Source organism: Balearica regulorum, chromosome 17 (genome assembly GCF_011004875.1).
Source record: "Balearica regulorum gibbericeps isolate bBalReg1 chromosome 17, bBalReg1.pri, whole genome shotgun sequence".
Taxonomy (NCBI): Eukaryota; Metazoa; Chordata; class Aves; order Gruiformes; family Gruidae; genus Balearica; species Balearica regulorum.
In genome coordinates this window covers 13,348,236-13,368,710 of record NC_046200.1, presented here as the reverse complement: position 1 = coordinate 13,368,710, position 20,475 = coordinate 13,348,236, and the positions used below count along the sequence as shown (strand labels likewise).

Sequence of the window (20,475 nt, the reverse complement as noted above, 5' to 3'; positions counted from 1 at the left end):
AAATCAGGAAAACGGGTATTTAGTGGAGAGAGCAGGTAGCAGGGCTCCCATAGTACCTTCACATATTGTGTACCCGGTCAGGGCCGGAAAGGCAAGAGGCTGCTTGTTTTCAGTGCTGAACTGTGGGAGGCTCTTTGAGGCGCAGGAAGTGAGAGACAGAAAACTTTCTTGGCTACTGATGGCCAACGAGACATCCTTGGCTCATTCCAGAATAAATAGTAAGATGGTCACTGCCTTGAAGAGTTCGCAATCTGGAGGGAGAGGAAACCATAGCCCAGGGCAGTGAAGTGACGCGTCTTTGCCAGTTTAGTGGCAGAGCTGAGGTTGATGGGCAACTAGATCAGGGATATTGGCTGCTGCTTCAGTCAGTCAAGCTGTCTCCAACCTCGTATCGGAAGCCTTGCCTCGCATGAGCAGTGGTCAACAGAGAAAAACTTTGGCAGGGAGAAGGGGAGGAATATATGGGAAAGAGCAAGATGTGAAATGCTGTGTTTACGTCCCGGAAGCTTGGAAGCCGTTGTAACTTTTTGATTTTTTTGTTGTTGTTGTTCCTTTATTTTAACTTCTAGGGCTTTTCTGTAGATGGCCATAAGCTGGAAGTGAAAATCTCGGAGAGAGCTGTCAGGTAAAGCTATGTCTCACCTTTCCAGTTAAAATCCCTAAGCAGCATGCAGTGTGGTGGGAGCCCAAAAATGAGCCCAAAGTGTGAACCAGGCACTTGAGTCTTCTTCCACACTCAAGGAAAAGGCTCCTCTAAAACCTCTGCTTTGGTGACAGGTGGTCAGCATTGCAAAATCAGTCTGTCTAAACTGATAGCCTGAGTTCCAGTGGGTTTAAAGAGTTCTTGAAGACAAATATTCTCTGGGTAATGAAATCTTTTACCCTAGTTCATCAGGAAGAACAGCGGCTTGAAAATAATGTTCTGCTGCCAATTCTGATCAAATCAAGACAAATACAGGGTGGTTTTTTTCTTGCTTGAAAAGAAATTTGGATTTAACTTCTTTTTTTGGGGGCTGTCAGGTGCAGAGGAGGTAATAACTTGTGGATGAGTTTACTTGGAGTTCGAGTCTTGCTTTTTTAGGGTTTCCTTCCTAGTTTTTATTTGGCGCAGAATCTTAATCCAGATGTTTGAAGATGAATGTTGCCACCTAAAAACTGTCCTTTAGACACTTTGGAAACCCTACTGGAAGGAGGTTATCTCTGAAATGTCAAAATTTGTTTAAAAATCTGGTCCCTGGGGACCAGGAGAGTCTGGGGAGTCTGACAGCTCTGTGTCTGCACTTGGTTTGTTAAAGAATTGAAATACATTTTGATTTTTGAAATCCCTTCCGTAGGTATCCAACCTACAGCACGGAATGCTTTGCTTCATGAAATAAGCTGCTGTGTTTTGTATTAGGTCAATTCTTATCTTATTCAAATGCAATACAATGCTGAAGTAAAAAATAAAAATTCATGATCTATTTAAAAAATTCATTTGCTATTTTCAAGGCCAGTAAGAAAAAGAATCAAAATTAGCTGATGTTAAGCTTTTTTTTTTTTTTTTTTTAGTATATCAAATAGTATGTTCTCCTGACAATTGAATGGACAAGATTTGATGTCAAAATAAAAGTTAGTGACAAATCTGAGTGCAGGCTTGATGCCTGACCTCAACTGAGGTTGCAGTTAGCAAGCTGGAAACTTTGATTTTCGGATGTAGGATTTAAATCACTTAAATTCATTCTTTCTGGGTTGTCGCCAGTAAGATGCCAGTGAGGATGTCAATGTGAGCTAGCCAGCTAATTTTTCTGTATTCCCAATTTTGAAGGAGCCAGAATGCGCTGGGTGTTTTGCTGCGCAGCGGTCCTTACCTGCTCCTTCTGTTGACTTCACAGGCCTGCTGTGAAATTGTCCCGAAAGAAACAAATCGTCAAGAAGCAGACGACTTCCAAAATCTTGGTCCGAAACATCCCATTCCAGGCCACTGTCAGGGAAATCAGGGAACTGTTCAGGTAGGACAGTGCTTTCTGTCGGGTCTGTGGAGTGCTTCAGGCTAGAACTGCGATGATTTTCGTAGGGGATCTTGCTATCTGGTTGTAAATATTGTGAGTTTTGTTTTCTTCGTGGAAGTAAATGAGCCTTTTACTGATGTAAACACCAATGGCTCAGCAGGTTATACCAGTATAGAGATTCTGCCGGTGACACAGAGATCACATAGGCCAGAGCCTGGTGGCCTGTCACCGTGTAGCAGACATCCGCCGAGCTTGGAGATCGACCTGCATATCCAACAAACCACGTAGCGTTGGATATCTTTTTTTTTTTTTTTTTTCCCCCCTTCTTGCCTGAAAGGCGTGCAGCAGGTTTCCTGATGCTCGGCACACCTGGCTGGGGAGGAGCACCGAGAGCCGCTGCAGACAGCTGGTGTGAAAGGTTTTAGCTGGGGCTGGCTCCCTCCTCCATCTGTCTTGCCCACGTGATGGTGTAGCTCCTTCTCGTCATGGAGGGAGCACTTACATCTTGCTTTGCCTTCCACGAGTGTTTTGCTGCATGTGCCTCAGTGGGGTGTTGCCCTGTGGTTGGCAGCCCTGTGTCTGTAGGGATGCAGGACTATCCTGACTGTAATACCCTGTTCAGCAAGAAATACCTTGTCAGCCGTGAGACCTGCCCGGGACGGTGCTGAGCGATGAATAGGGATTTTAGGATCCCAGCCTGCATTCTTCTGTGCGCTGGCTGATCTCTGTTTTCTTTGTATCCTCGGCCTTTTGTGCAGTGACTCGTTAAGCCTTGTAATGCATCCCGGAAAAGAGGTGAAACTTTGTTAAATACATCTTTTCCGCTCCCAGGATGAGAATCTTTCGCTCGTTGACCCAGGCCATGGTCCCTGCTCTGCTGCTGGCTTGCAGAAGGAATTTGGGGGGGAATCGGTGTCCAGTTCTGCCCATCAGTTTTTCCCACAATAAGGGTGATAGCTCACATCTGCAGGGCACGGTGAATACTGTGTTAGGAGGTGGCTTTTCTGTGTGGGTCTGTCTAAGCAGAAGGCTGGTGCTTTCGTCATGTCAGGGCTGTGGTGTTTCTTTCCAAATGGACTGAGTTGAGGAATCACTTAACCCTTTGAAACCTCCCCAGACCACGCGGTGAAAACTGCCTTGTGAGGAGCCATGGGGCAGTGATTTTTTTTCTTGGCTGCAGGGGAAATGATGCATTTCCCTATATGCGGTGAATTCTGCCTTCTTTATTAGCTTGTGATGTTCTCCTGGCTTGACCCCAGGTAAGGACAGTGGTTCCCATGTGGCTCGTAGGCTGTTTCCTTGCAAGGTGGAAGGTGGTGAGGAAAGCTGTATGTAGCAACACTGTTTTGGGGTGGGCTCTGGGGATTTAACTCGATGCAGACTGTGACTTGACTCTTGGACACCCGTTGCTGGAAGGGTGATGGTAGGCACAACGTAAAAATCGCTGTAGAAGAGCAAAAGGTTTTTCTTGCTCATGCTGTGCAGCTTGGATGCTTTTGCTTCAGTGCTGCCCTCGGAGGCCCTGCTGAAACGGGGCAAACAACCTGGACTTCCAAGTCACTGTGCTGAGTTTTCTTTTCACGTGGGGCACTGCAAATTTAAAACCCAACACCGTGTGGCTACAGACGTGACCTTTGTAAAGCTGGAGCAAACAAAACCAGGGGGATCTATTTGCCTTCTAGGGTCCTGGGTTAAGTTCAAGGAGCTGGGAGGCTGATGTAGATCATGAGGATAGACAAACCCAGCAGAGACTGGGGGGGTTTGGTATGTTTTTTTCCTCCTGTCTTGTCTAGCACCTTGGTGCTGTGGAGAGGAGGGGTGGAGGAGCAGTCTGATTAATATTGCAAGGAACACACAGCTTCTAGCCGCGTGCGCTGTTGACAGCGTTCTCAGAGCGATGCGTGAACATCCGTTTCATTTACCTAGGATATTCAGAGATGTGGGTTTTATCCTCAAAACAAAAGCCAATGGCTTGGGGGGGGACCCACAATCCTCCCTCCACCCCTGCCATCCCTCCTTCCCTTCAGAGCAGCTAAAACAGGGCATGACGGAGCGCTGCTAAACACTTCATCCTCCTAGATTGCTTTTTTTTTTTGTGGTTTTAAATCAGATGCCTTTGCTCTGGAGCTTTTAGCTCTTTCTGCATTTAGGAACCTGTCTTACTTGTATTTTGTTATTTATTTATTTGAAATTGCAAACAATTGCTTGGCAGCGGAGGCGGCACGGACGGCAGGGCTGCAGAGGGCACTCTTAGCCTGCCCAGGAAAGGCTGGCTGGGGACCACAGTGGTGGGGACCGCCAGCCTGGGAGCAGCAAGGGACCACCGCCAGCCTGGGGACCACCAGGCCACACCGCTGGGCATCGCCATGCAGGGCAGCAGCCCTGGGCCGGCGGAGGTGGGAGGCTTTGCAGGGCAAATGTCTCCTCTATTGTTTCACACGCTCAAAAGCCACTTTCCAGCCCTGCAGCTGATGATGTCTCCCAACCTGCTTCCTTCTGTGCTTGCTTTTTGTCTTTTTCCATTGCCTGGGCAGCAGAAAAATAAATAAATAAACATACACACACACACACTGTATAGTGTGTGTATATATTACCCCAGACAAACAATACATTATCCAAGCATATATTTCCAAATATATATATATATATTACCCCAAACAAATATTTCCATGGTTTGAGCTTTGTCAGGGAGCTGTGTCTTCCTTTTTAAATGGACCTGCAGTAGGCGTTAATGACACTGGAACGGCAAAACACGGGAGCTGAGCCTTTTGAATACCGAATTTTGAAAGCTGTTGTACCTGTGCTACTCAGCACTGGCAGTTCAGGAAATCCTGCCCTGGTTGTCTTTACGCTTTTTAATATCGTTCTTTATGGATCCATCAGTTAAATGCTTAGACTTGCCCTGCGCCGTCATTTGTGATCTTACAGCAGCCGAAGGTAGATCGTGGCTGTTTTGTGTGTGTCCTCCCGGGCTGTTGCCTTTCCCCAGCTGCTTCGAGCGATCTGTGCAAACCACAGGGAAAGGCTCTGCGCCGGGTTGGACCTCGCTGGGGTTTGGAAGTGGCTGGTGACTTCCCATCGCGTGACTGCACGTGTCCTCTGCACCATGAGCACCAGCGGGTTTGGGGAGCCACGTTCCCCAGGAGTTTCCTCCTGCCCATCCTCGGTGGAGAGGTGGATCCCTGGGAGGAAGGAGGCCAGGCAGTCCCTTGGGAGAGGTCTATGAGCGGATGTAAAATTCAAATTGATTTATCCCCAAGCTCGTAGTTTGCAGGAGATTCAAAGCAAATGCATTTCTTTTAATTGTGGAGTTGTGGGGTATTGAGTTCTAATTCTTGAGCTAGAGAAAGGTGGTGCTTAATTTTTCTCTGTACAGCTAAAGTCCTCTGCCTGCAAAATAAATGTCTTGTTGCAGGGTTCCATGAGCCATAGGTGCTGCCCACCTTCTGCACCAGACCCGATGGCTTTGCTGGGGCGCGCGGTGCTGGTTCAGAGCCTGTCCTGCTGTCTTCTGCTGGAGGTGTTGGCCTCTCTCACACCGCCAAGGGGATTTTTTTTTTTTTTTTTTTCTGAGACCCAATAGGTGTTATTTTCTTCAGAGGGAGAAATGCTTTTCAATTACAGGGGCTGCTTTTGGGCTAGGTGTGAAGATTTAGCTTTTGTGGGTGGGTTCCCCCCCCCCCCATTTTTGTTCTTTATTAGATTCTACTCTTATCTTTACTACTTGGAAAAATAACAAAAGACAAATAGTCCTTAGTTCTTTCCAAAGAGCCATAGTTAGGGGAGGAGAGACAAAGGAATTGATATCCCATGAAGGCTGCTAATTTTTGCTACCAAACTGGGGGGCTTTTATGGCAAGAGTTTTTTTTCAAAAGGAACTCTAGATGTGGCAAGCTGAATTGGAGACCTGTGAAAGGCCACATTTTCACCGATTGGAGCTCTGGCAATTTCAGAAAATTAGGCTCCTTTAAAATCTATCGCATTAGATCCATGCAGCCTTCATTGGAAGTTCCAATTAACTATTTGTTTCATAGCATCCTCTTCCATCCTCCTTCCCTCTCTCTGCACCAGCTTTCATGAATATTAAAAATAAGGCTGTTTTGCAGTTGGCATATAATGTTTCAAGGAGATGTATGTTTTATTTTCTCTAAAGGGGGAACGATTAGATATAGAAAAAGACTTCTTAAAGGATTTCTGCCCAAGCAAATGCGATACAGATACTGTTGAGAGTCTGCCTACAGTCTGACATACCTGATGCTTGTACCACTGAAGGATGCAGTTGTTAGAATGGCATCTCAAGTAGTGTGTTTTGGAGCTGGCGTTTCCTTTTTTCCTTGCGAAAAACTTATCGTTGGGTCTGTACCTATAAATTCTCCTAAAATTGCAATGACCATCGCTTCCAGCCCTCCTTCGCCAATTAGTTGCGGTAGACACTAACTCTCAAAATTCAGAGCGAGACAGGTGCCAGCACTGTGAGTGTGGAAGGTGTTTTATTGTCCGACTGGCCATCCCGTGCCTTTCACCTGTAGGAACTGCAATCAAACGCATCGCGTAAAGCTTTTAAATCACCAAATTATTATCAGTTGAGAGACTGGACTTGAGTTTGACTAAAGCAGCAGCTAGCAGAAGAAGCAATCGTGAAAGGTATGTGAGAGCACAGAACACGTTATCTGGTGCGTTTATCTCCGTATTCTGATTTTCCTGTAAAGAAAGTAATGCTGCTTCTTGTGAAGACCTTCGGGGGTGGGTGTGTCTCTTAATTTTAACTCCTTTGCTGAGTATTTTCTTCGTCTTGACAAAGACATGGCATTTATTGCATCTGGCAAAACAAATGCCTGGGAGTGATTAGGAGAAAACAGATCTATTCCCTCTGATAGAGGGTAGAAGTGAAGACAGCCAGTGGGACAAGACTTTGGAGTCATGTCTCTTCTAGAAGCTAGAAGAAAAATCTCTGAAGAAAGATAACAGTGGATAAACTGGCAGAGATACTCTTTTTTTAAAGGCAGTCTTTATGAAGTTAATTTTATAAGATGATGCCTTTCACTTCTTCTGACCTATTATAATAAAGTGTAGTTATCAGAATGGGCTTTTCATTTCCCATTATAAAGGACACAGTGGTATAATGAATCCGTCTGCCAGACATGCTTGCTGTTCACACCTTTCTCCCAGTAATGGAGTCTACATGACTAGAAACAATTTCTTCTTCCCAGAGTAACATTGCCCTGTTGAAGCCGTGGAAATCTGCTACCGAAAGGTAGAGGAGGAAAAAAATTAGTCCCTTCATAAACCTGTGAGTTTGTTAAGCAAGTGCTGGGCAGTATTAATTAGAATATTCAGTGCAAGCAGCCCTAGGATGCACAATGCTGCAAGCATCACTTGCTCAACAATCACATTACTCTGCAAGTGATGCTTTTGCTTTTAAACCCCTAGATGTTGTGTTAGAAATATTTCAAAATCCATTGCTGCTCTCCATACTGTCTCCATGCAGTTAGATGGCCCACGAATGTGGGGGGAGCTGCAGAAGCCACAGTGAGCACCTCCTCATGGTGTTAGGGTGGGCTGGGGGAGATGAAGCTGGCGGGTGGAATGTTGGGGAGAAGCCCCAGGAGCTGCTGAGCCCACACTGGAGATCTGGTCTGGAGATGATGGGACAGGCTCAGCGATTCCTGGGTCTGCCTGTCCCTTCTGCCATCCTACCACATCAGCAGGTCTGTCCTGGGCCAGGTGTCTCCTCCTGGCTGAATCGCCTGCTTAGCTCCTTGCTGGGAGTGATGTCCCCAGTGTGTCCTGCACCCTCCTGTGAAAAGCCAAAGCGCAGATCTTCCTCCACTGTTCAACACCAGTCCGGATACCTTGCTCAATTCTTTGCTCGTGTTACTCAGGCCAGTATTGATCACCCACTTAACGACCTTTGTGGATTGGAACTTGGGTGCTTCGGAGAACAGACACAACTCCTGAGAAGGACTGGTAGGATAAGTGTATTAAAATAAATGCTCGGATGCTTCAGTAGCAGTGCTGTGCCCTGCCAGAAGGGATTTGTGCAGAACTGAGCTGCCGGCTCCCTTGCAATACTCGCACCTTTGCTCGTCCCAGGGTGCCGTGCTTGCAAGCTGGTGCACAAAAATGAGTCTGCACCAGCAGAAAGACCCCGAGGAAGCAGCTGGCATCGGTGGGCGCTCTGCACCCACCCAGCCGTCGGGTCGGCGTTGGATCCCAGCTTTCTGGCTTCCCCTGCGAATCGGGACGTTGGTGCCAGCACACGGAAGGGCTGTGGAACGTGTATCTTGCTGAGAAGCACGCGTTCGGGTGGAAACCTGTCAAAAACAGTTTTAGGAGCAAGAACTGGAACATGTCTTGTTACACATTTGTGCACTGACAGTAGTAATGATGCCTCTGAGTTTGGTTTGCTGTTGAGTGGGATCGCTGTATCGTGTTCTCATGGTTTAAAAATGTGACCGGCCGTTCTTTGAGCTCTCCAGAGCCATCCCCGAGGTTACAGGCACTCGATGGCGTGGTGGTTTGCATCCGAGTGCATGCTTAGGTGCGTGTATGTGCTCTGATGTCTTCAGCGGTGGGTGGATTCCCATGCCAACAGCGCTTTTACCCTGTTTTGGTCTATCCCTAGGGATAGAGACTCTTCCTGTTTGAAAGGTGCCTTCCCAAAACCGTGGTCCAAACCCATGGCCAGAGCACTGCAGGGCTGCACGCGTTGGAAGGAGCATCAGTGAGCTGGTTCAAGGCCACATCCTCCGGAGATGTAAACGCAAGCGGCTTCCGATGATGCCAGCAGATGATGTGGCGCTTTGCGTTAATGCTGGATTTCAGCTTCCTAATTAGGATGCGAGATCTGTGCGTTCGGCTGCTGAGCGTCTGAGGAGGAGCGTGTCTGGCGTGGGGGGGCTGCAGGATGCTGCTCTGGATCGAAGCTTTCCACCCTGGTGCTCCAGGTGCAGCCCGGCTCCTCTCGCCTGCTCGTTGTGTGGGCCACGTCTGCCCATGTAATTTGAAGGCGCTTGCAAAAAATGTCTTTGTTGCACGTGTTTTCTTTGGCGTGGTTAGGAAGCTGTTTGGTTGATTGTTCCCTCCGTCCTGGTTCTGCCCCGCCTGTGGATTTTTGGTTTGCAAGAAGAAGATGGAGTTTCTTTACTATTCCATTTCCACCCGCGTTCCAGCGCCCGTGGCATTTTCTCCTCCCTGCTCTTCCGATGCCTTTGGATCGTGCACAGCCTTGTTCTCCTGCACAGCCTGCCCCAGGTGCAGCCTTACAGCCCGGCTCAGCACGGGGGATTTACTAATCCCTGCATGCTCCCGTGTCCAAATTGCAGGTGCCCGGGAGCGGTGCGCAGGGCAATGTAGGGTGCGGGTGCTTTTCTAGGCAGCAACCTGCAGAAATGTGCACCAGCCTCCTGAGTTGAGAGCTCTGGATGAGAATGCAGGGATTTGCTGGGCTGCTTTATTTATTTCCCTATCTCAAAAAGCATAAATTAAACTTTTTTTTTGGTCCTTCTTCAAGCCTTTTCCTTATGTGCTGGAAACCCAAACACAGCGATGTTGGGCTGATATTCAGAGACCAGAAATGTAACTGGCCACTTTAATTTGACTATCCAAAATGAGCCATGGGGCGGGGGAGAGTGCAATAGGTTTTCAGCGCTGTTTTTCGGTTTGAATCATAAAGGTGTTTAACATAGATAAGGAAATGTTTAACTCTCTGTTATCTTGACAGGGTTGCTTTAAAAGGTGCATCTTCCCCAAGAGCAGAAGGAAGATTTTTTTTTTTTCCAGCACCTCTTTTTCCCCGTCTTGAATATTCATTGCAGTATTTGAATTTTATAGAGTTTTTTCCCCCTCTTCTGCACTCCACGTACTCCATACCCACAGGCCTCCTTTTCTGCTCGCCCAAAACCTCTGCCGAGGAGTTTTCGGCTGCCTGCTTTTGCGCAGTCCAGTTGTCCGATGCAAATGAAAGGAGTTTCTAGGCTGCTTCCTTCTGACTCCTGCCGAAGCATCTCTCGCCAAGGCACCAAGCCGAACCTCCCGATGGAACTTAATTATTTTTACGCACAGACTCCGTCGCTCATCAGCACGGAGGGGCTTAGGGAGGTGGAGAGAGATGGGGAAGGGGCTGCTTTTGAAATGTCTTACTGAAATGTAACTCTGAGGTTTTGCTTTGGGGTTTTTGCTGTTTTTCTGTGCCGAGTGGGACTGGCACGTGTGTGCATACACGTGGGATTTTGCTCCTCCATAAGAAATGAAAAACAAAGCTTATAGGAGCTGCTGTCTCCTGTAAATAACCCACTCGGTGCTATTCGTATTATAAGGTCTCCTTTCGTCTGAATTGTTAAGAGTAGTATGTGTGTGTCTAAGGAAGGAAAAACGTGGGGTTTATCGCCTTATGTTGTAGCCAGTTCTTGTTCATTTTCAAAATTGTCCCTTGAGGCTATTTTGGGGGCTGGCAGCCAGGGGTGTTGCAGGATCTGTGGTGTTGAAATTACGTTAGGCTCACTTTTGAGCTTGTGTCTTAGCCTTTACGTCAAGGAGCAATCAAGTTGATTATTTTCTGGATCTTAAAATTCTTCCCTCTGTTGCATTTCTTAACTAGAGTTCTCGCACAGTGACGTTGACCCATCCACCTTCCTGTCTTTCGCTAGCACATACGTGTGGCTATTTTTCAGTCTCACTTCATGAGAAGGTCCTGAACAAGCCTCTAATGAATCACAGTTTTCTCCTCAGGATGACACCATGTCCGTTATTTGCATCTCTGTTTGCGTTATTATTTTTTTTAACCTCAAGCCTGGTACAGCATTTCCACCTCTTCTAATCCAGTGGATTTTAAAATATGGTTACAATTAAGGATCTTTCATTGCACAGCCTCTTACCTCTCGGGGCAGACCCCTTGCCAAAGGGGTTTGACCCGTGTTGGCTTCTGATGGCACCGTGAGCTTTTCTGTCTGTGCTCCTGCCCACGCGTTGCTTTTCCTAAAGAAACCAAGCTAAGGCAGATCGGGCTGGTCATTCATCTTCTCGCTTCCCTTTCCTCCTCCCGCAGCAGTATCCTGACCGCTTCCAGGCATCTGGCAGAGTAGAGGAGATCTTAAATTTGAGAACTTGGTGCAATTCAATGTAGGAGGAAGCTCCTGAACCTTGTCTTCCCAGGAAGGCGGTGTTAGGGGATTGACCCTTATTAGACATCCAGGAGTTTACGTAAGCTGCTCTTGAAGATGGGACCTATTTTCTGACCAAGTTCTCATTTTTTTTGGACACCAGGAAAACCAACCCTGGGAAAGCAATCTCCTTTGTTGTGCTGCTCACAGACCCGCTTGTTAGCGGAGGGGCTGCCCATCGGTGGTCTGGGCACGCTGGGCTGTCCCCCTCATGGGTGCCCTTCTGGGACTTGCCCGAGGATGTTTGGAGGACAGGCTTGGTCCCCCTTCAGTGTGTGTGTGTCCCCCCCCGTCCCCCCCCCAATTTTTTTTTGACTTCTGCTTGTGGAGCCTCGCTTGGAAAGGCAGCAACGATGACTTTTCCAAGCCTAGGAGCGCTGATGCTGGCACCTCCGCCGGCTGGGCGTGATCGCAAGCAGCGCCGTTGGGATTTGTGCCGAAACCTGCCCTGCAGATTCAGTTGTCAGGTGGGCTGCGTGACCCCTCTCTGGTTCTCTTTAACCCAGGCCTGTCTTTTCCCACCCTTTGGTCCTGCTGCTGTGCTAGCAGCCGAAGGGTTAAAAGAGTTCAGGGGGCGAGGGGGTGGAGATGCAGTATTTCAGATGCTCATTACTCACTGCCAGCTTCCCCCAAAATCATATTAATTTCACGCTGTCACGCAGGACTGCGCTGTCTCTCCCGTCAGCATCCAGGAGGGTGATGGGGATGGGGGGAGCACGGGTCCCCCTTCCGCACCGTGGCTGTGATTTGGAAAGCTCATTTGTAGCCTCTTTCCTCGCTGCGGTACCGACCCAGCGGGACCGGGCTGGAGCTGCTCACCTTGCAGGGGGATCTGGGGAACTGGGGCTGCTTCGCCACGCGCTGCCTCCCGATGATCATTTTCCACCTTGCTGCTTGTGCAAAAACCCCATGAAATTAGGTCTGCTGCAGCGGGGAAGTCTCAGGGAGGGAAAGAAGGAGGGAGGGGAGCTGCCAACTGCCCTGCCCTACCTGTGGGCAGCGAGGATGCTGCTTAAAAGTTGGTCTTTAACCAGTTGCCTCCCTTTTCCTTTTTTAATCCAAGCGAGCGCAGCCTGGCTCTGCCTGCAAAGATCGCTTCCCCGCCCGCCATTGCCTCCTCTCTCGTTTCTCCCTCTTTTCGCCTGTTTGCTCACTGCATCTGCCAGAGCTGTCACCTCTGCAGGGACTTCTCACCGTCACGCGAGGTAGGGCTGGGACTGTGACAGCTCCCACGCAGGCTCAGCGCTCTGGAGCCCATCCTGGCTGGCAGCTCGCTCCCCCCATAAGGTTCTCTGGCGACAGGGATTCTGTTCTCTCCCCAGCAATTTTTGTTATTCTTATCCCTTGAAGATGTCTCAGCTTTTTTCCACGTGTGCTCTTGTATTTTTTTTTTGTGGGTTGGGGCTGAAAGGATCATCTCCTCCCCCCTTCTCTCTGATGGTGTCCCCTATGGCCGCACTTCTTGCAGCGCTTGGCAGAACGCAGCAGCAGCTCAGCTCTCCCTGTTTGCAGAGCAGAGGAGGAAATGCCAGGTTAGGAGGCACAGCTCTCGCCCCACAGCAGAGAGCTGATGGCCCATCCTGTTTGAGACTGAAAGGCTTTATCATAAATCCTGGGAGGGGAGTTACCTGCCTGTGCAGGAGGAGGAGTCCCGTGAGCCCTAAGGGACCTGTGACTTGTGCCTGCAGAGCTCTGAACCTCCTCTGATTCATTTCTGAGGTCCCCTCTTCCCTGAAAAGGCCATCCTCTGATGTGTGAACCGAGAGAAGTCTCATCCTACGTAGAGACATCCCTTGGGGACATTGGCATCTCTGTGGTGCAGTGTCTTCCTCCACCTTTGCATTGACCTTAGGAGCAGCGAGTGCTGGCAGGAAGGTTCTCTGAATTTCCTTTCTCAGGGCTAAAGCACCACACCTAAAGCTGACCGTCATCCAGCATGTTGTACGTGACCAGCCCACAGCGATGCTTCTTAGCTTTTACTCTTTCCTGTGTAGGAGATCTTCCGCTAGAAGCAGAGATGCTCCTTCTGGGAGGAATGTGGGACATTGTGGCCATTCAGAGGCAGATGATGGGAGGTGGTTTCCCAAGCCCTGTTGCTTGGTATCGCTGCAGGAGCTAGAGGAAAGCTCATAACTTGGCCAGTGCCTCTATTCAAGCAGAGCATCTCTTCTTGGGGAGTCATTACCTGCTCCCATTTCATCTAATCCCTCAACTCGAATATGGGCATAGCAGCTTGCATACCAGCTCAGAGAGCTGTACCTCTCTGTTTTGCCTCTAAAAATTAGGATCTTCTGTTGGAAGCCGCTGGCCTGGAAGCCTCGCAGCAAGGGGAAATGAGGTCCCTGCTCTGACTCCCGCTCCCTGCAAGCCGGGTGTCCCTGCCCGGGCAGCCAGTGGTCCAAAGCTGTTGGAAATGCCCCCTCTGGGAGCACAGGCTCTGGCCCTTTTGGACTCCAGTCAGCCCTGGCAGGTTATTTTTAGGTGTGCAATTGCCTCTTTTGTATTTTTTTCCTCCCAGCATCCATGCGTGCGTTGCAGCTCGCTCGGGTCAGCTGGTGCAGGCGTTTCTGACAGACGGAGAACAACATGGTTTCTTTTCCTCTTCTCTAGCCCCTTGTTTCTATCTCACGTTCACCTTCTCGGCAAGCCTGCAGCTGCCACGCTGTGCTGATGGCATCTGTCAGCAAGGTGCAAGCGTCTGCTCTTGCCTACAATCTATCGTGAACGCCCAGGGTGTCGTGATGAGCCTTCCTGAAGGTTTTTGGGGGGGCACAGCCGAAGGGGGATAATGGGGAGAGCTTGCACCCCACTGCACAGATGCCCCACTTGGCATTTGGCGCTGCCTTTGAACTGTCCTGCCCGACTCTGCCCTCTTTTGCGTTTTTCTGGCTCCTGCCGGAGAGCAGAGCTGTAAAACACTCAGGCTGTGTAGTTTTGTTGGGTGGTTTAATTTCTTTTATTGAAGAGGCTTTGAGTCGGGAGGGGGTGGGCAGGGCTGTGCTGGGGCAGGGGGATGGGGAGCACTGAAGCACTTAGCCTCGTCAAAGTCCATTTATTAAATTAGCAAGGTTGCATTGGCAGGATTCACAGCTGCCTGGTGTTTGCGTACTGATACAGCGAGGCGCTGGGCGAGGACAGTGCGGGGAGACACGTCCCCACCTCTGGGACATCTCCCTGCCTTGAGGAGGTGGTAAGTGCCCGGTGGTGGCTCACTCCTTGCAAAGGTCCATCCCCACAGGGAGGATCTGCCTCTGCTGCAGCGGTGGGATGTGTGTGCCCGGCCCCGGGGCAGCACCGATGAGCGTGGACTTCCAGCTTCCCTGTGCGTGGACACGCACGCTCCTGCTTCTCCAATTCATCTGCGCTGTTCTTGCACTGCAGCCCTACTGCACGTCTAATGCTCTTCCATGCTGAGACATAAATAAGGAAACAAAAAAAAGTACCCCAAACCCAACCAGCAGTTAGTTCCGCTACAGTTTTCTTTGCCCAGCAAGTCCCACGGTTGAGGACCAGCTGGGGTTGTTGACTTCCGCCGCGGGCTCTGCTGCTCTTCGCGGTGCTCCAAATTTCTCTCCTCTTCATCCTGAGGCTGCAACAAGCTTTCTGCAGAAATAGAGTAGAAATGTCATCGTTGAATCCCACGAGGGCTCAGATACCGCTTGCACCATGCAATTGCTCCCTGTCCTCGTCTTCTGAGAGTGTTCCGAGTGACCTGCGAAGATGTGTCCAACTGCGTAAAGTAGCCGCTGAGCTTGTTGCGGGGAGGGAAAGGGTGACCGAAGGACAGGGAGCAGGAAGAGAGCAACCATTATAGCTCGGCTAACAGCGGCACATCTGATTTTGGGGACCGGCTGGGTGAATTGGATCGTTATCGGAGTAAATCCGGTATGTCTGGAAATATTCCTCTGCTTACATCACTTTTCCAGTGCAATGAGAAAATCTAATGTTTTGCTGTTGATTGCATCTCTGGAGAGGATGGTGCTGGTCGGGGTGGTGCAGGTCAGGGGAGCACAACCCCGTGGTGGCTCCCAGCCTGCCTCACCTGCCTGTTTTTATTGCTTTGTCTTGTTCTGATCCCTGGCAGACTTGAGACGTGGTCAGGCTGGGCTCTTCAGAGACCAGCCTGCGCTCAGGAGATCTCAGCATCCTTATTGTATTTGAGTCACCAGAACAGAAGCACTTCACTTGAGCTCCCACATTCTTAATGCATTTGCATGCATTTGATCTTCCCTACGTGTTTCTCTGTTCTCCTGATGAAAATAATTAATCTGGTTATTTTTCTAAGTCATCCTGCAGCTTTACAGGGACAAGACTTAAATAAGGATTCTCTTTAAAGCAGAGCTGTGTTAAAATAGCTCTCTGCCTATAAATATCTCATTGCTTCTATATTTATTCTCCTCCAACTCAGTGCAGGAGGTTCTGCATTGGTATCTGAGATACTCTTTTATTTTTTTGCCTGTTGGTGCAGCCGGTGTCTTCACAGTAAGGCTTTTTCTCCTAAGGATGCCCCAGTTCCCCCTTTGGGGACCATGAGGCTTGGCTAACTCTCCCTTCTGTGTTTACTGCTTTGCCAGTTGTACAAATTTTCCTCTTGTCTTTGAAACAAGCTGACTCATAACAATCCTAGAGGAGCGGAGATTTGTACCAGGCCTTCCTGTGAGCACTATTTTTAGCATAACTTACTTTTGACCAGAGCTGCACTCTGATCAGGATTTTCAAAAGAGCCCAAGAGAGATAAATCCCCAAATCGCAGCGCTGTTGGAGCTGTGGGTTCCTTTGAAATCCTGACCCGCTGGTGATTACTGCGGTGATTTGGTGGCTCCTAAGCCCTGGTCCTGCAAGGTGCTGTGTGCGGGGAGAATTGCGGCTTAGGGGTGCGAGCTCTGCGAAAGGCTTTGCAAGTGTTGGGAGGTTCTTGTTGAAGTCTGTCCATGCAAGGATTGAGATTTCACGGGGTTTGGGTCATGGCTGTGGTGGTTTGTACATCTCGGTGAGAGCCGCCATGGGAGGGAGGTGGCGGAAGCTGTAGTTTGGTCCTGGCGTGGTCCTTGGAGGTAGGTGTGATGGGAGGCTGGGGAAGGCTCAAGAGAAGTCCTCTCTCAGCTCTCCTGGTAGAGCCGGTCCTTTCTCCACTATACTTGAATGTCTTTTCTCTCTCTCCCCACAAAAAAATTTAAAAATAGAGTAACATCTAGAAGAAAGCCGCTGGTTAGGTGAAATCACAGAGTTTGAGAGCGGAGCCTCGTCAGGGGCTGGCAGGCAGTGGCAGAGGAGGGAAGAGCCCTGTGGTGACCGGGACTGGGAGCGGAGCTCATCTCTGTAAGGTGGCAAAAGAGAGAAGCAATGGTAAAACCTAAATCATATTAGAGTGAGAATTTTGACCTTTCTGTTGGTTTTGAATGACTTCTTCAGTCCCACATGTCCAACAGCAGTTACTTTTATGTCCTCTGGGTCACCGACTCAGGTGCTTTGGACCAGCAGATGACTTTGAACCCCCAGCTCTCTTGCGGAGTTCAGTGCAAATCCAGCTGTGGTGTTTAAACCTGGGGCTTCCTAAACCTTACGGCGTTCCCCGTGCCAGCTCCGCGCCTTCCCCTGTGCCTTGGGAACTGGCTTGGAAATGTGGAGTGTTGGGATGTAAAGTTTCAGAAGGAAGTCTTGTTGTGTTTTAACTAAATAGTGAATCATCGTCTTGAAAGCGTGAAAATAAATGTGGATAATACACAGGTATCTTCTCCGGGAGGCGTCAACGTGCTCAGCAAGTCCTGGGTGGTTTTTCTTTGATCTCGCCAACTCTGAAATAGAACTATGACAAGAGGTAGATTTAAAAAAACGTCCCCAGCCTGTGTTAGACCCCATGGCACACGCTTCTCTGTCTGTGGGAACCAGCAAACACAGGCAGGACAGCCGCGCACAGCTGTGACTCTGCTTGCGCAGCACCCTGCGGGCAGGGAGGGACCTGCGGCAGAGCTGAGCTCTCGCTTTGCAGTCAAACCAGGAGGAAGATGGGAACAAATCGGGAGGTGGCCGTGGCCATCTCTCTGTCCGAAAGCCGTGCGGAGGCTGCCGCGTGGTTTTCTGCACGTTAGCATCTCTCGCTGCAGATACCCAAGGGCTGGTGCTCATCCTCCCCCGGCGCTCCCCGTCTTTTTCTTTTTTGCTGCGCTGCCCCATTAAATTCAGCCGTGGGAGCCAGCTCTGTAGGGCTAAATTACTGTGACGGTCGTACCATAGCAACTGTACCTGTCTGCTGCTGCCAGCTGCAAGCTGGGAAGCTGTTGAAAAATAATCATCGTTTGGGAGGAGCGCGGGACCGAGGAGCGGCGAAGGGAGGCCGCAAGACAACGCGATGCCGCTTCCACCGGCACGGCAAATCTGTGCCGACCGGGGAAGGAAAAGGCCCTTTTTAACATCAGCCTTTAAAGCAAATCTCTTTAAGGAACTGAATCTCTGGCACGACGTTAAACCTCGCAAAGTAGGATTAAATGCGGCAAAATTAAGAAACCAAACCTGGTTGCAGCACCTGTTTAAAAATGACTTAAGTGGAGGGATATTAAAATTTTAAGACCTGCCACTGTGCTGGTGATGGAGGATTTGAAAAATAATAATGACTGTTGTTTTTTTTCTTTTCTTTTTGCTCGGTTTTCAGAATTGGTTTCTTTCTGTTTAGCATGCAGCCTAATTGCGTAATTACACGATAGACTGGAGTAGAATTTAGTGCGTGTAATACCAGTTATAAAGAAGAGCCCTAATTATGTATATCTTCTCAGGTAAATAATACATCAGGGGCATGGAGTGGCCTAATTACTGTTCTGAAAACCTGCCTAATGACTAATTTACTTGGAATTTCAGAAAGCTTTTGATAAGGTCCCTCATAAGCAACTGTTAAGGAAAATAAATCGAGAAGGGGTAAAATGTTTTGCTACATTTTTTTAAACAAGCCGTTTAAGCGACGGGAAACAGCCGCTGCCTTGGGGTCTTGCGTCTTGAGGAGAGGGACGGTCCCGTGGCTGCCTGGGGCCGAAGCTGTCGGGTTTCTGATCCCGTTTCATCGTGAGCTCCAAGGGAAGCTGCTGCTGACTGAGCCGTCCACAAAAAACAGGACTTAATGTTAGCAAGAGTCCTGTGGGTAAGTTCACAGCTCCTTGGAAGAAGCACATCTATGTCCACGTAGTCTCTGGCACTGTTTGTGGTATTGAGCATCTAAATAACTTCTGAAGATCTGTGCCAAAATGCAATAAATCTAAAAGGAGCTAAACTCCCTCCCCAGGGAAGTGGTCACAGCACCGAGCTTGACTCAGTTCAAGAAGCGTCTGGACAACACACTCAGTCATATGCTCTGATTGTGCTGGTCCCGTGTGGAGCCAGGAGCTGGACTCGATGATCCGTATGGGTCCCTTCCAGCTCAGGAGATTCTATGATTTTAGTTTTCCCCATGCAGAAGACACAGGGAGCGAGGGCGATCCAAAAGCTGGACCAGCTTCCCCAGGACTGGTTTCTAGGTGGATCTCATGGGCTTCCTCTGCGTGCTGGAGCTGGGCCCAGCGTTGCCGTTACTCCGGTGAGCAGGGGTGGCACGTCAGGGAGACACTGCAGTGAAACTTAAATCAACAGCATGGATAAATGAGTGGTGGTCCCTGGTGAGAGGTGACAAGGGAGGGGTAGGAGATGCAAAGACTGCGGGTAGGAGAGAGGAGAGTCCCAGCAAAGACTTCAGCTGGGACGGAGGAACCCTGAGCCAGCGGGATGATGGGGATGGAGGAGGAAAGATCGGTGAGGGCTGGGCAGGGGGGTGCGATGGGGGGGTCTGAGCTGGGGCAGATGTGCCGGGCCAGTGTGGCGGCTGGAGAGGGGAATGTAGGGATGGGGACGTGGGGGCCTTGGAGGCTCTCCCCGCTCCACTCCCAGACCACACCACCCTGGATGCTGTGTCTACCAGGATGATTTTTTTTTTTTTTTTTTGGCATGTATTTGTGGCAAAGCATCACTTGATTCTGCCACAGGCACGGTGCCCGCCTCTTCCCCAGCTTCAGAGTTTTTAAACAAATAGATAAAATGAACACTTCATTTGCAAGACCTTCCATCGTGCATATCACAGTGGTCCATCTCAGCTCTGCCCCTCCGGCTCTCCTCCTTCAAGCACGGCTCTCGACATTTCCTGGTACAGGCAGGTTTGGCAGCTTGGGCTGGCTCGCCGCCACTGCCCCCTCCCTTCGCAAAACCCCCCCCGCTTCGCTTTTGGGTCTTTTCTGGGAGAAAGCACAGCAGTGTATTTCCAACTGGAGGAGCCGAGGAGACGTGGGGGGAGCGGCGGGAGGGAATTAGCACCGAAGGGTCCTCTGCCAAGCAGCCACGGTGGAGATAAAGCAAGAGGATCTTTGTGCCTAGCCGGCGACATGCTAATTGGCTTTGCTTCCCAGCAAACTTTGCAAACGATGCTCTTTAAGTCGTCGGCAAGATAAACAGTTGCTGTGGCAGGTGTGCCGAAAGCGCCGTCTGGATGTAATTAGACGCGTTCACGAGAGAGCATCCCGGAGACGTCGAATGGTGCTGTGCGTGCCGGGCGCATCCTGGGGGGCTCATCCCGCTCCCCCCCTCCCCTGTCAGGGGCAGGGCAGCTTTTGGAAAGTGTTGGTCGCTTCCAAATTCAGGGGGATGCGAGGTGGGAATCTGGCTGCTGTTCATTTCCTACAAGTCTAGTGGAAGTAAAGCCTGAGAAAAGGGGAAAGGTGTGATTTGTGCTGCAGTGGAGGAAAGGTGGGAAATTACAACACATCAGTCTCCATGTAGGATGGGGAGGGGATGGCCACCCAGGCTGGACACCACGTGTCCCATCTCCATGGTCCACAGAGCAAGGTGCTTCTTGTGCACCTTTCTCTGGCCCCAATCTCCCATCAAAGAGAAGACCCTAGGTGATTTCTCTGTCTTGCAAGGCCTGGTCACCCTTTTTCAGGACTTCCAGCTTTGCTGCTGCTTTTGCTGTGGGGCTTTTGCTTTCTGTCTCGTACCAAAGATGGTCACGTTCATGTTGCACTGCCTTTTTTTAAAATCCTGAGTCCCTCTGCTGCCTCTATGGATCGAAGCATCGTATGTCTGTGTGAGGTTGGTAGACAGCAGCTGTGGCTTTGCAGGTGGTGAGCTGTAAAAGTGGGAGAGGTGCAGCTTTGCAAGGTCACCTGTATGGGGGAGCAGAGGCTGAGCAGGACCCTGGGGTCCCCACTTGGTTCCCCAGCATCGCTGCTGGCTGCTGAGCTCCTCAGCAGTAGCTCAAGGGCTGCAGCATCTCTTGATGCTTGCTCCTGCCTCATCAGGACCCGATGGTCATC

The 20,475-nt window shown here is 49.8% G+C and overlaps 1 protein-coding gene across 2 annotated transcripts in view; it reads left to right on the top strand.

The window, feature by feature from the left end:
- Window positions 1-20,475, top strand: part of RBM19 (RNA binding motif protein 19) — a 68,714-nt gene that overhangs the window by 16,832 nt on the left and 31,407 nt on the right. For both annotated transcript variants that reach the window (XM_075769389.1, XM_075769390.1), the window contains exons 20-21: window positions 570-625; window positions 1,872-1,988. In XM_075769389.1, the coding sequence (XP_075625504.1) occupies window positions 570-625; window positions 1,872-1,988 (173 nt within the window). The remainder of the gene's footprint in view (window positions 1-569; window positions 626-1,871; window positions 1,989-20,475) is intronic.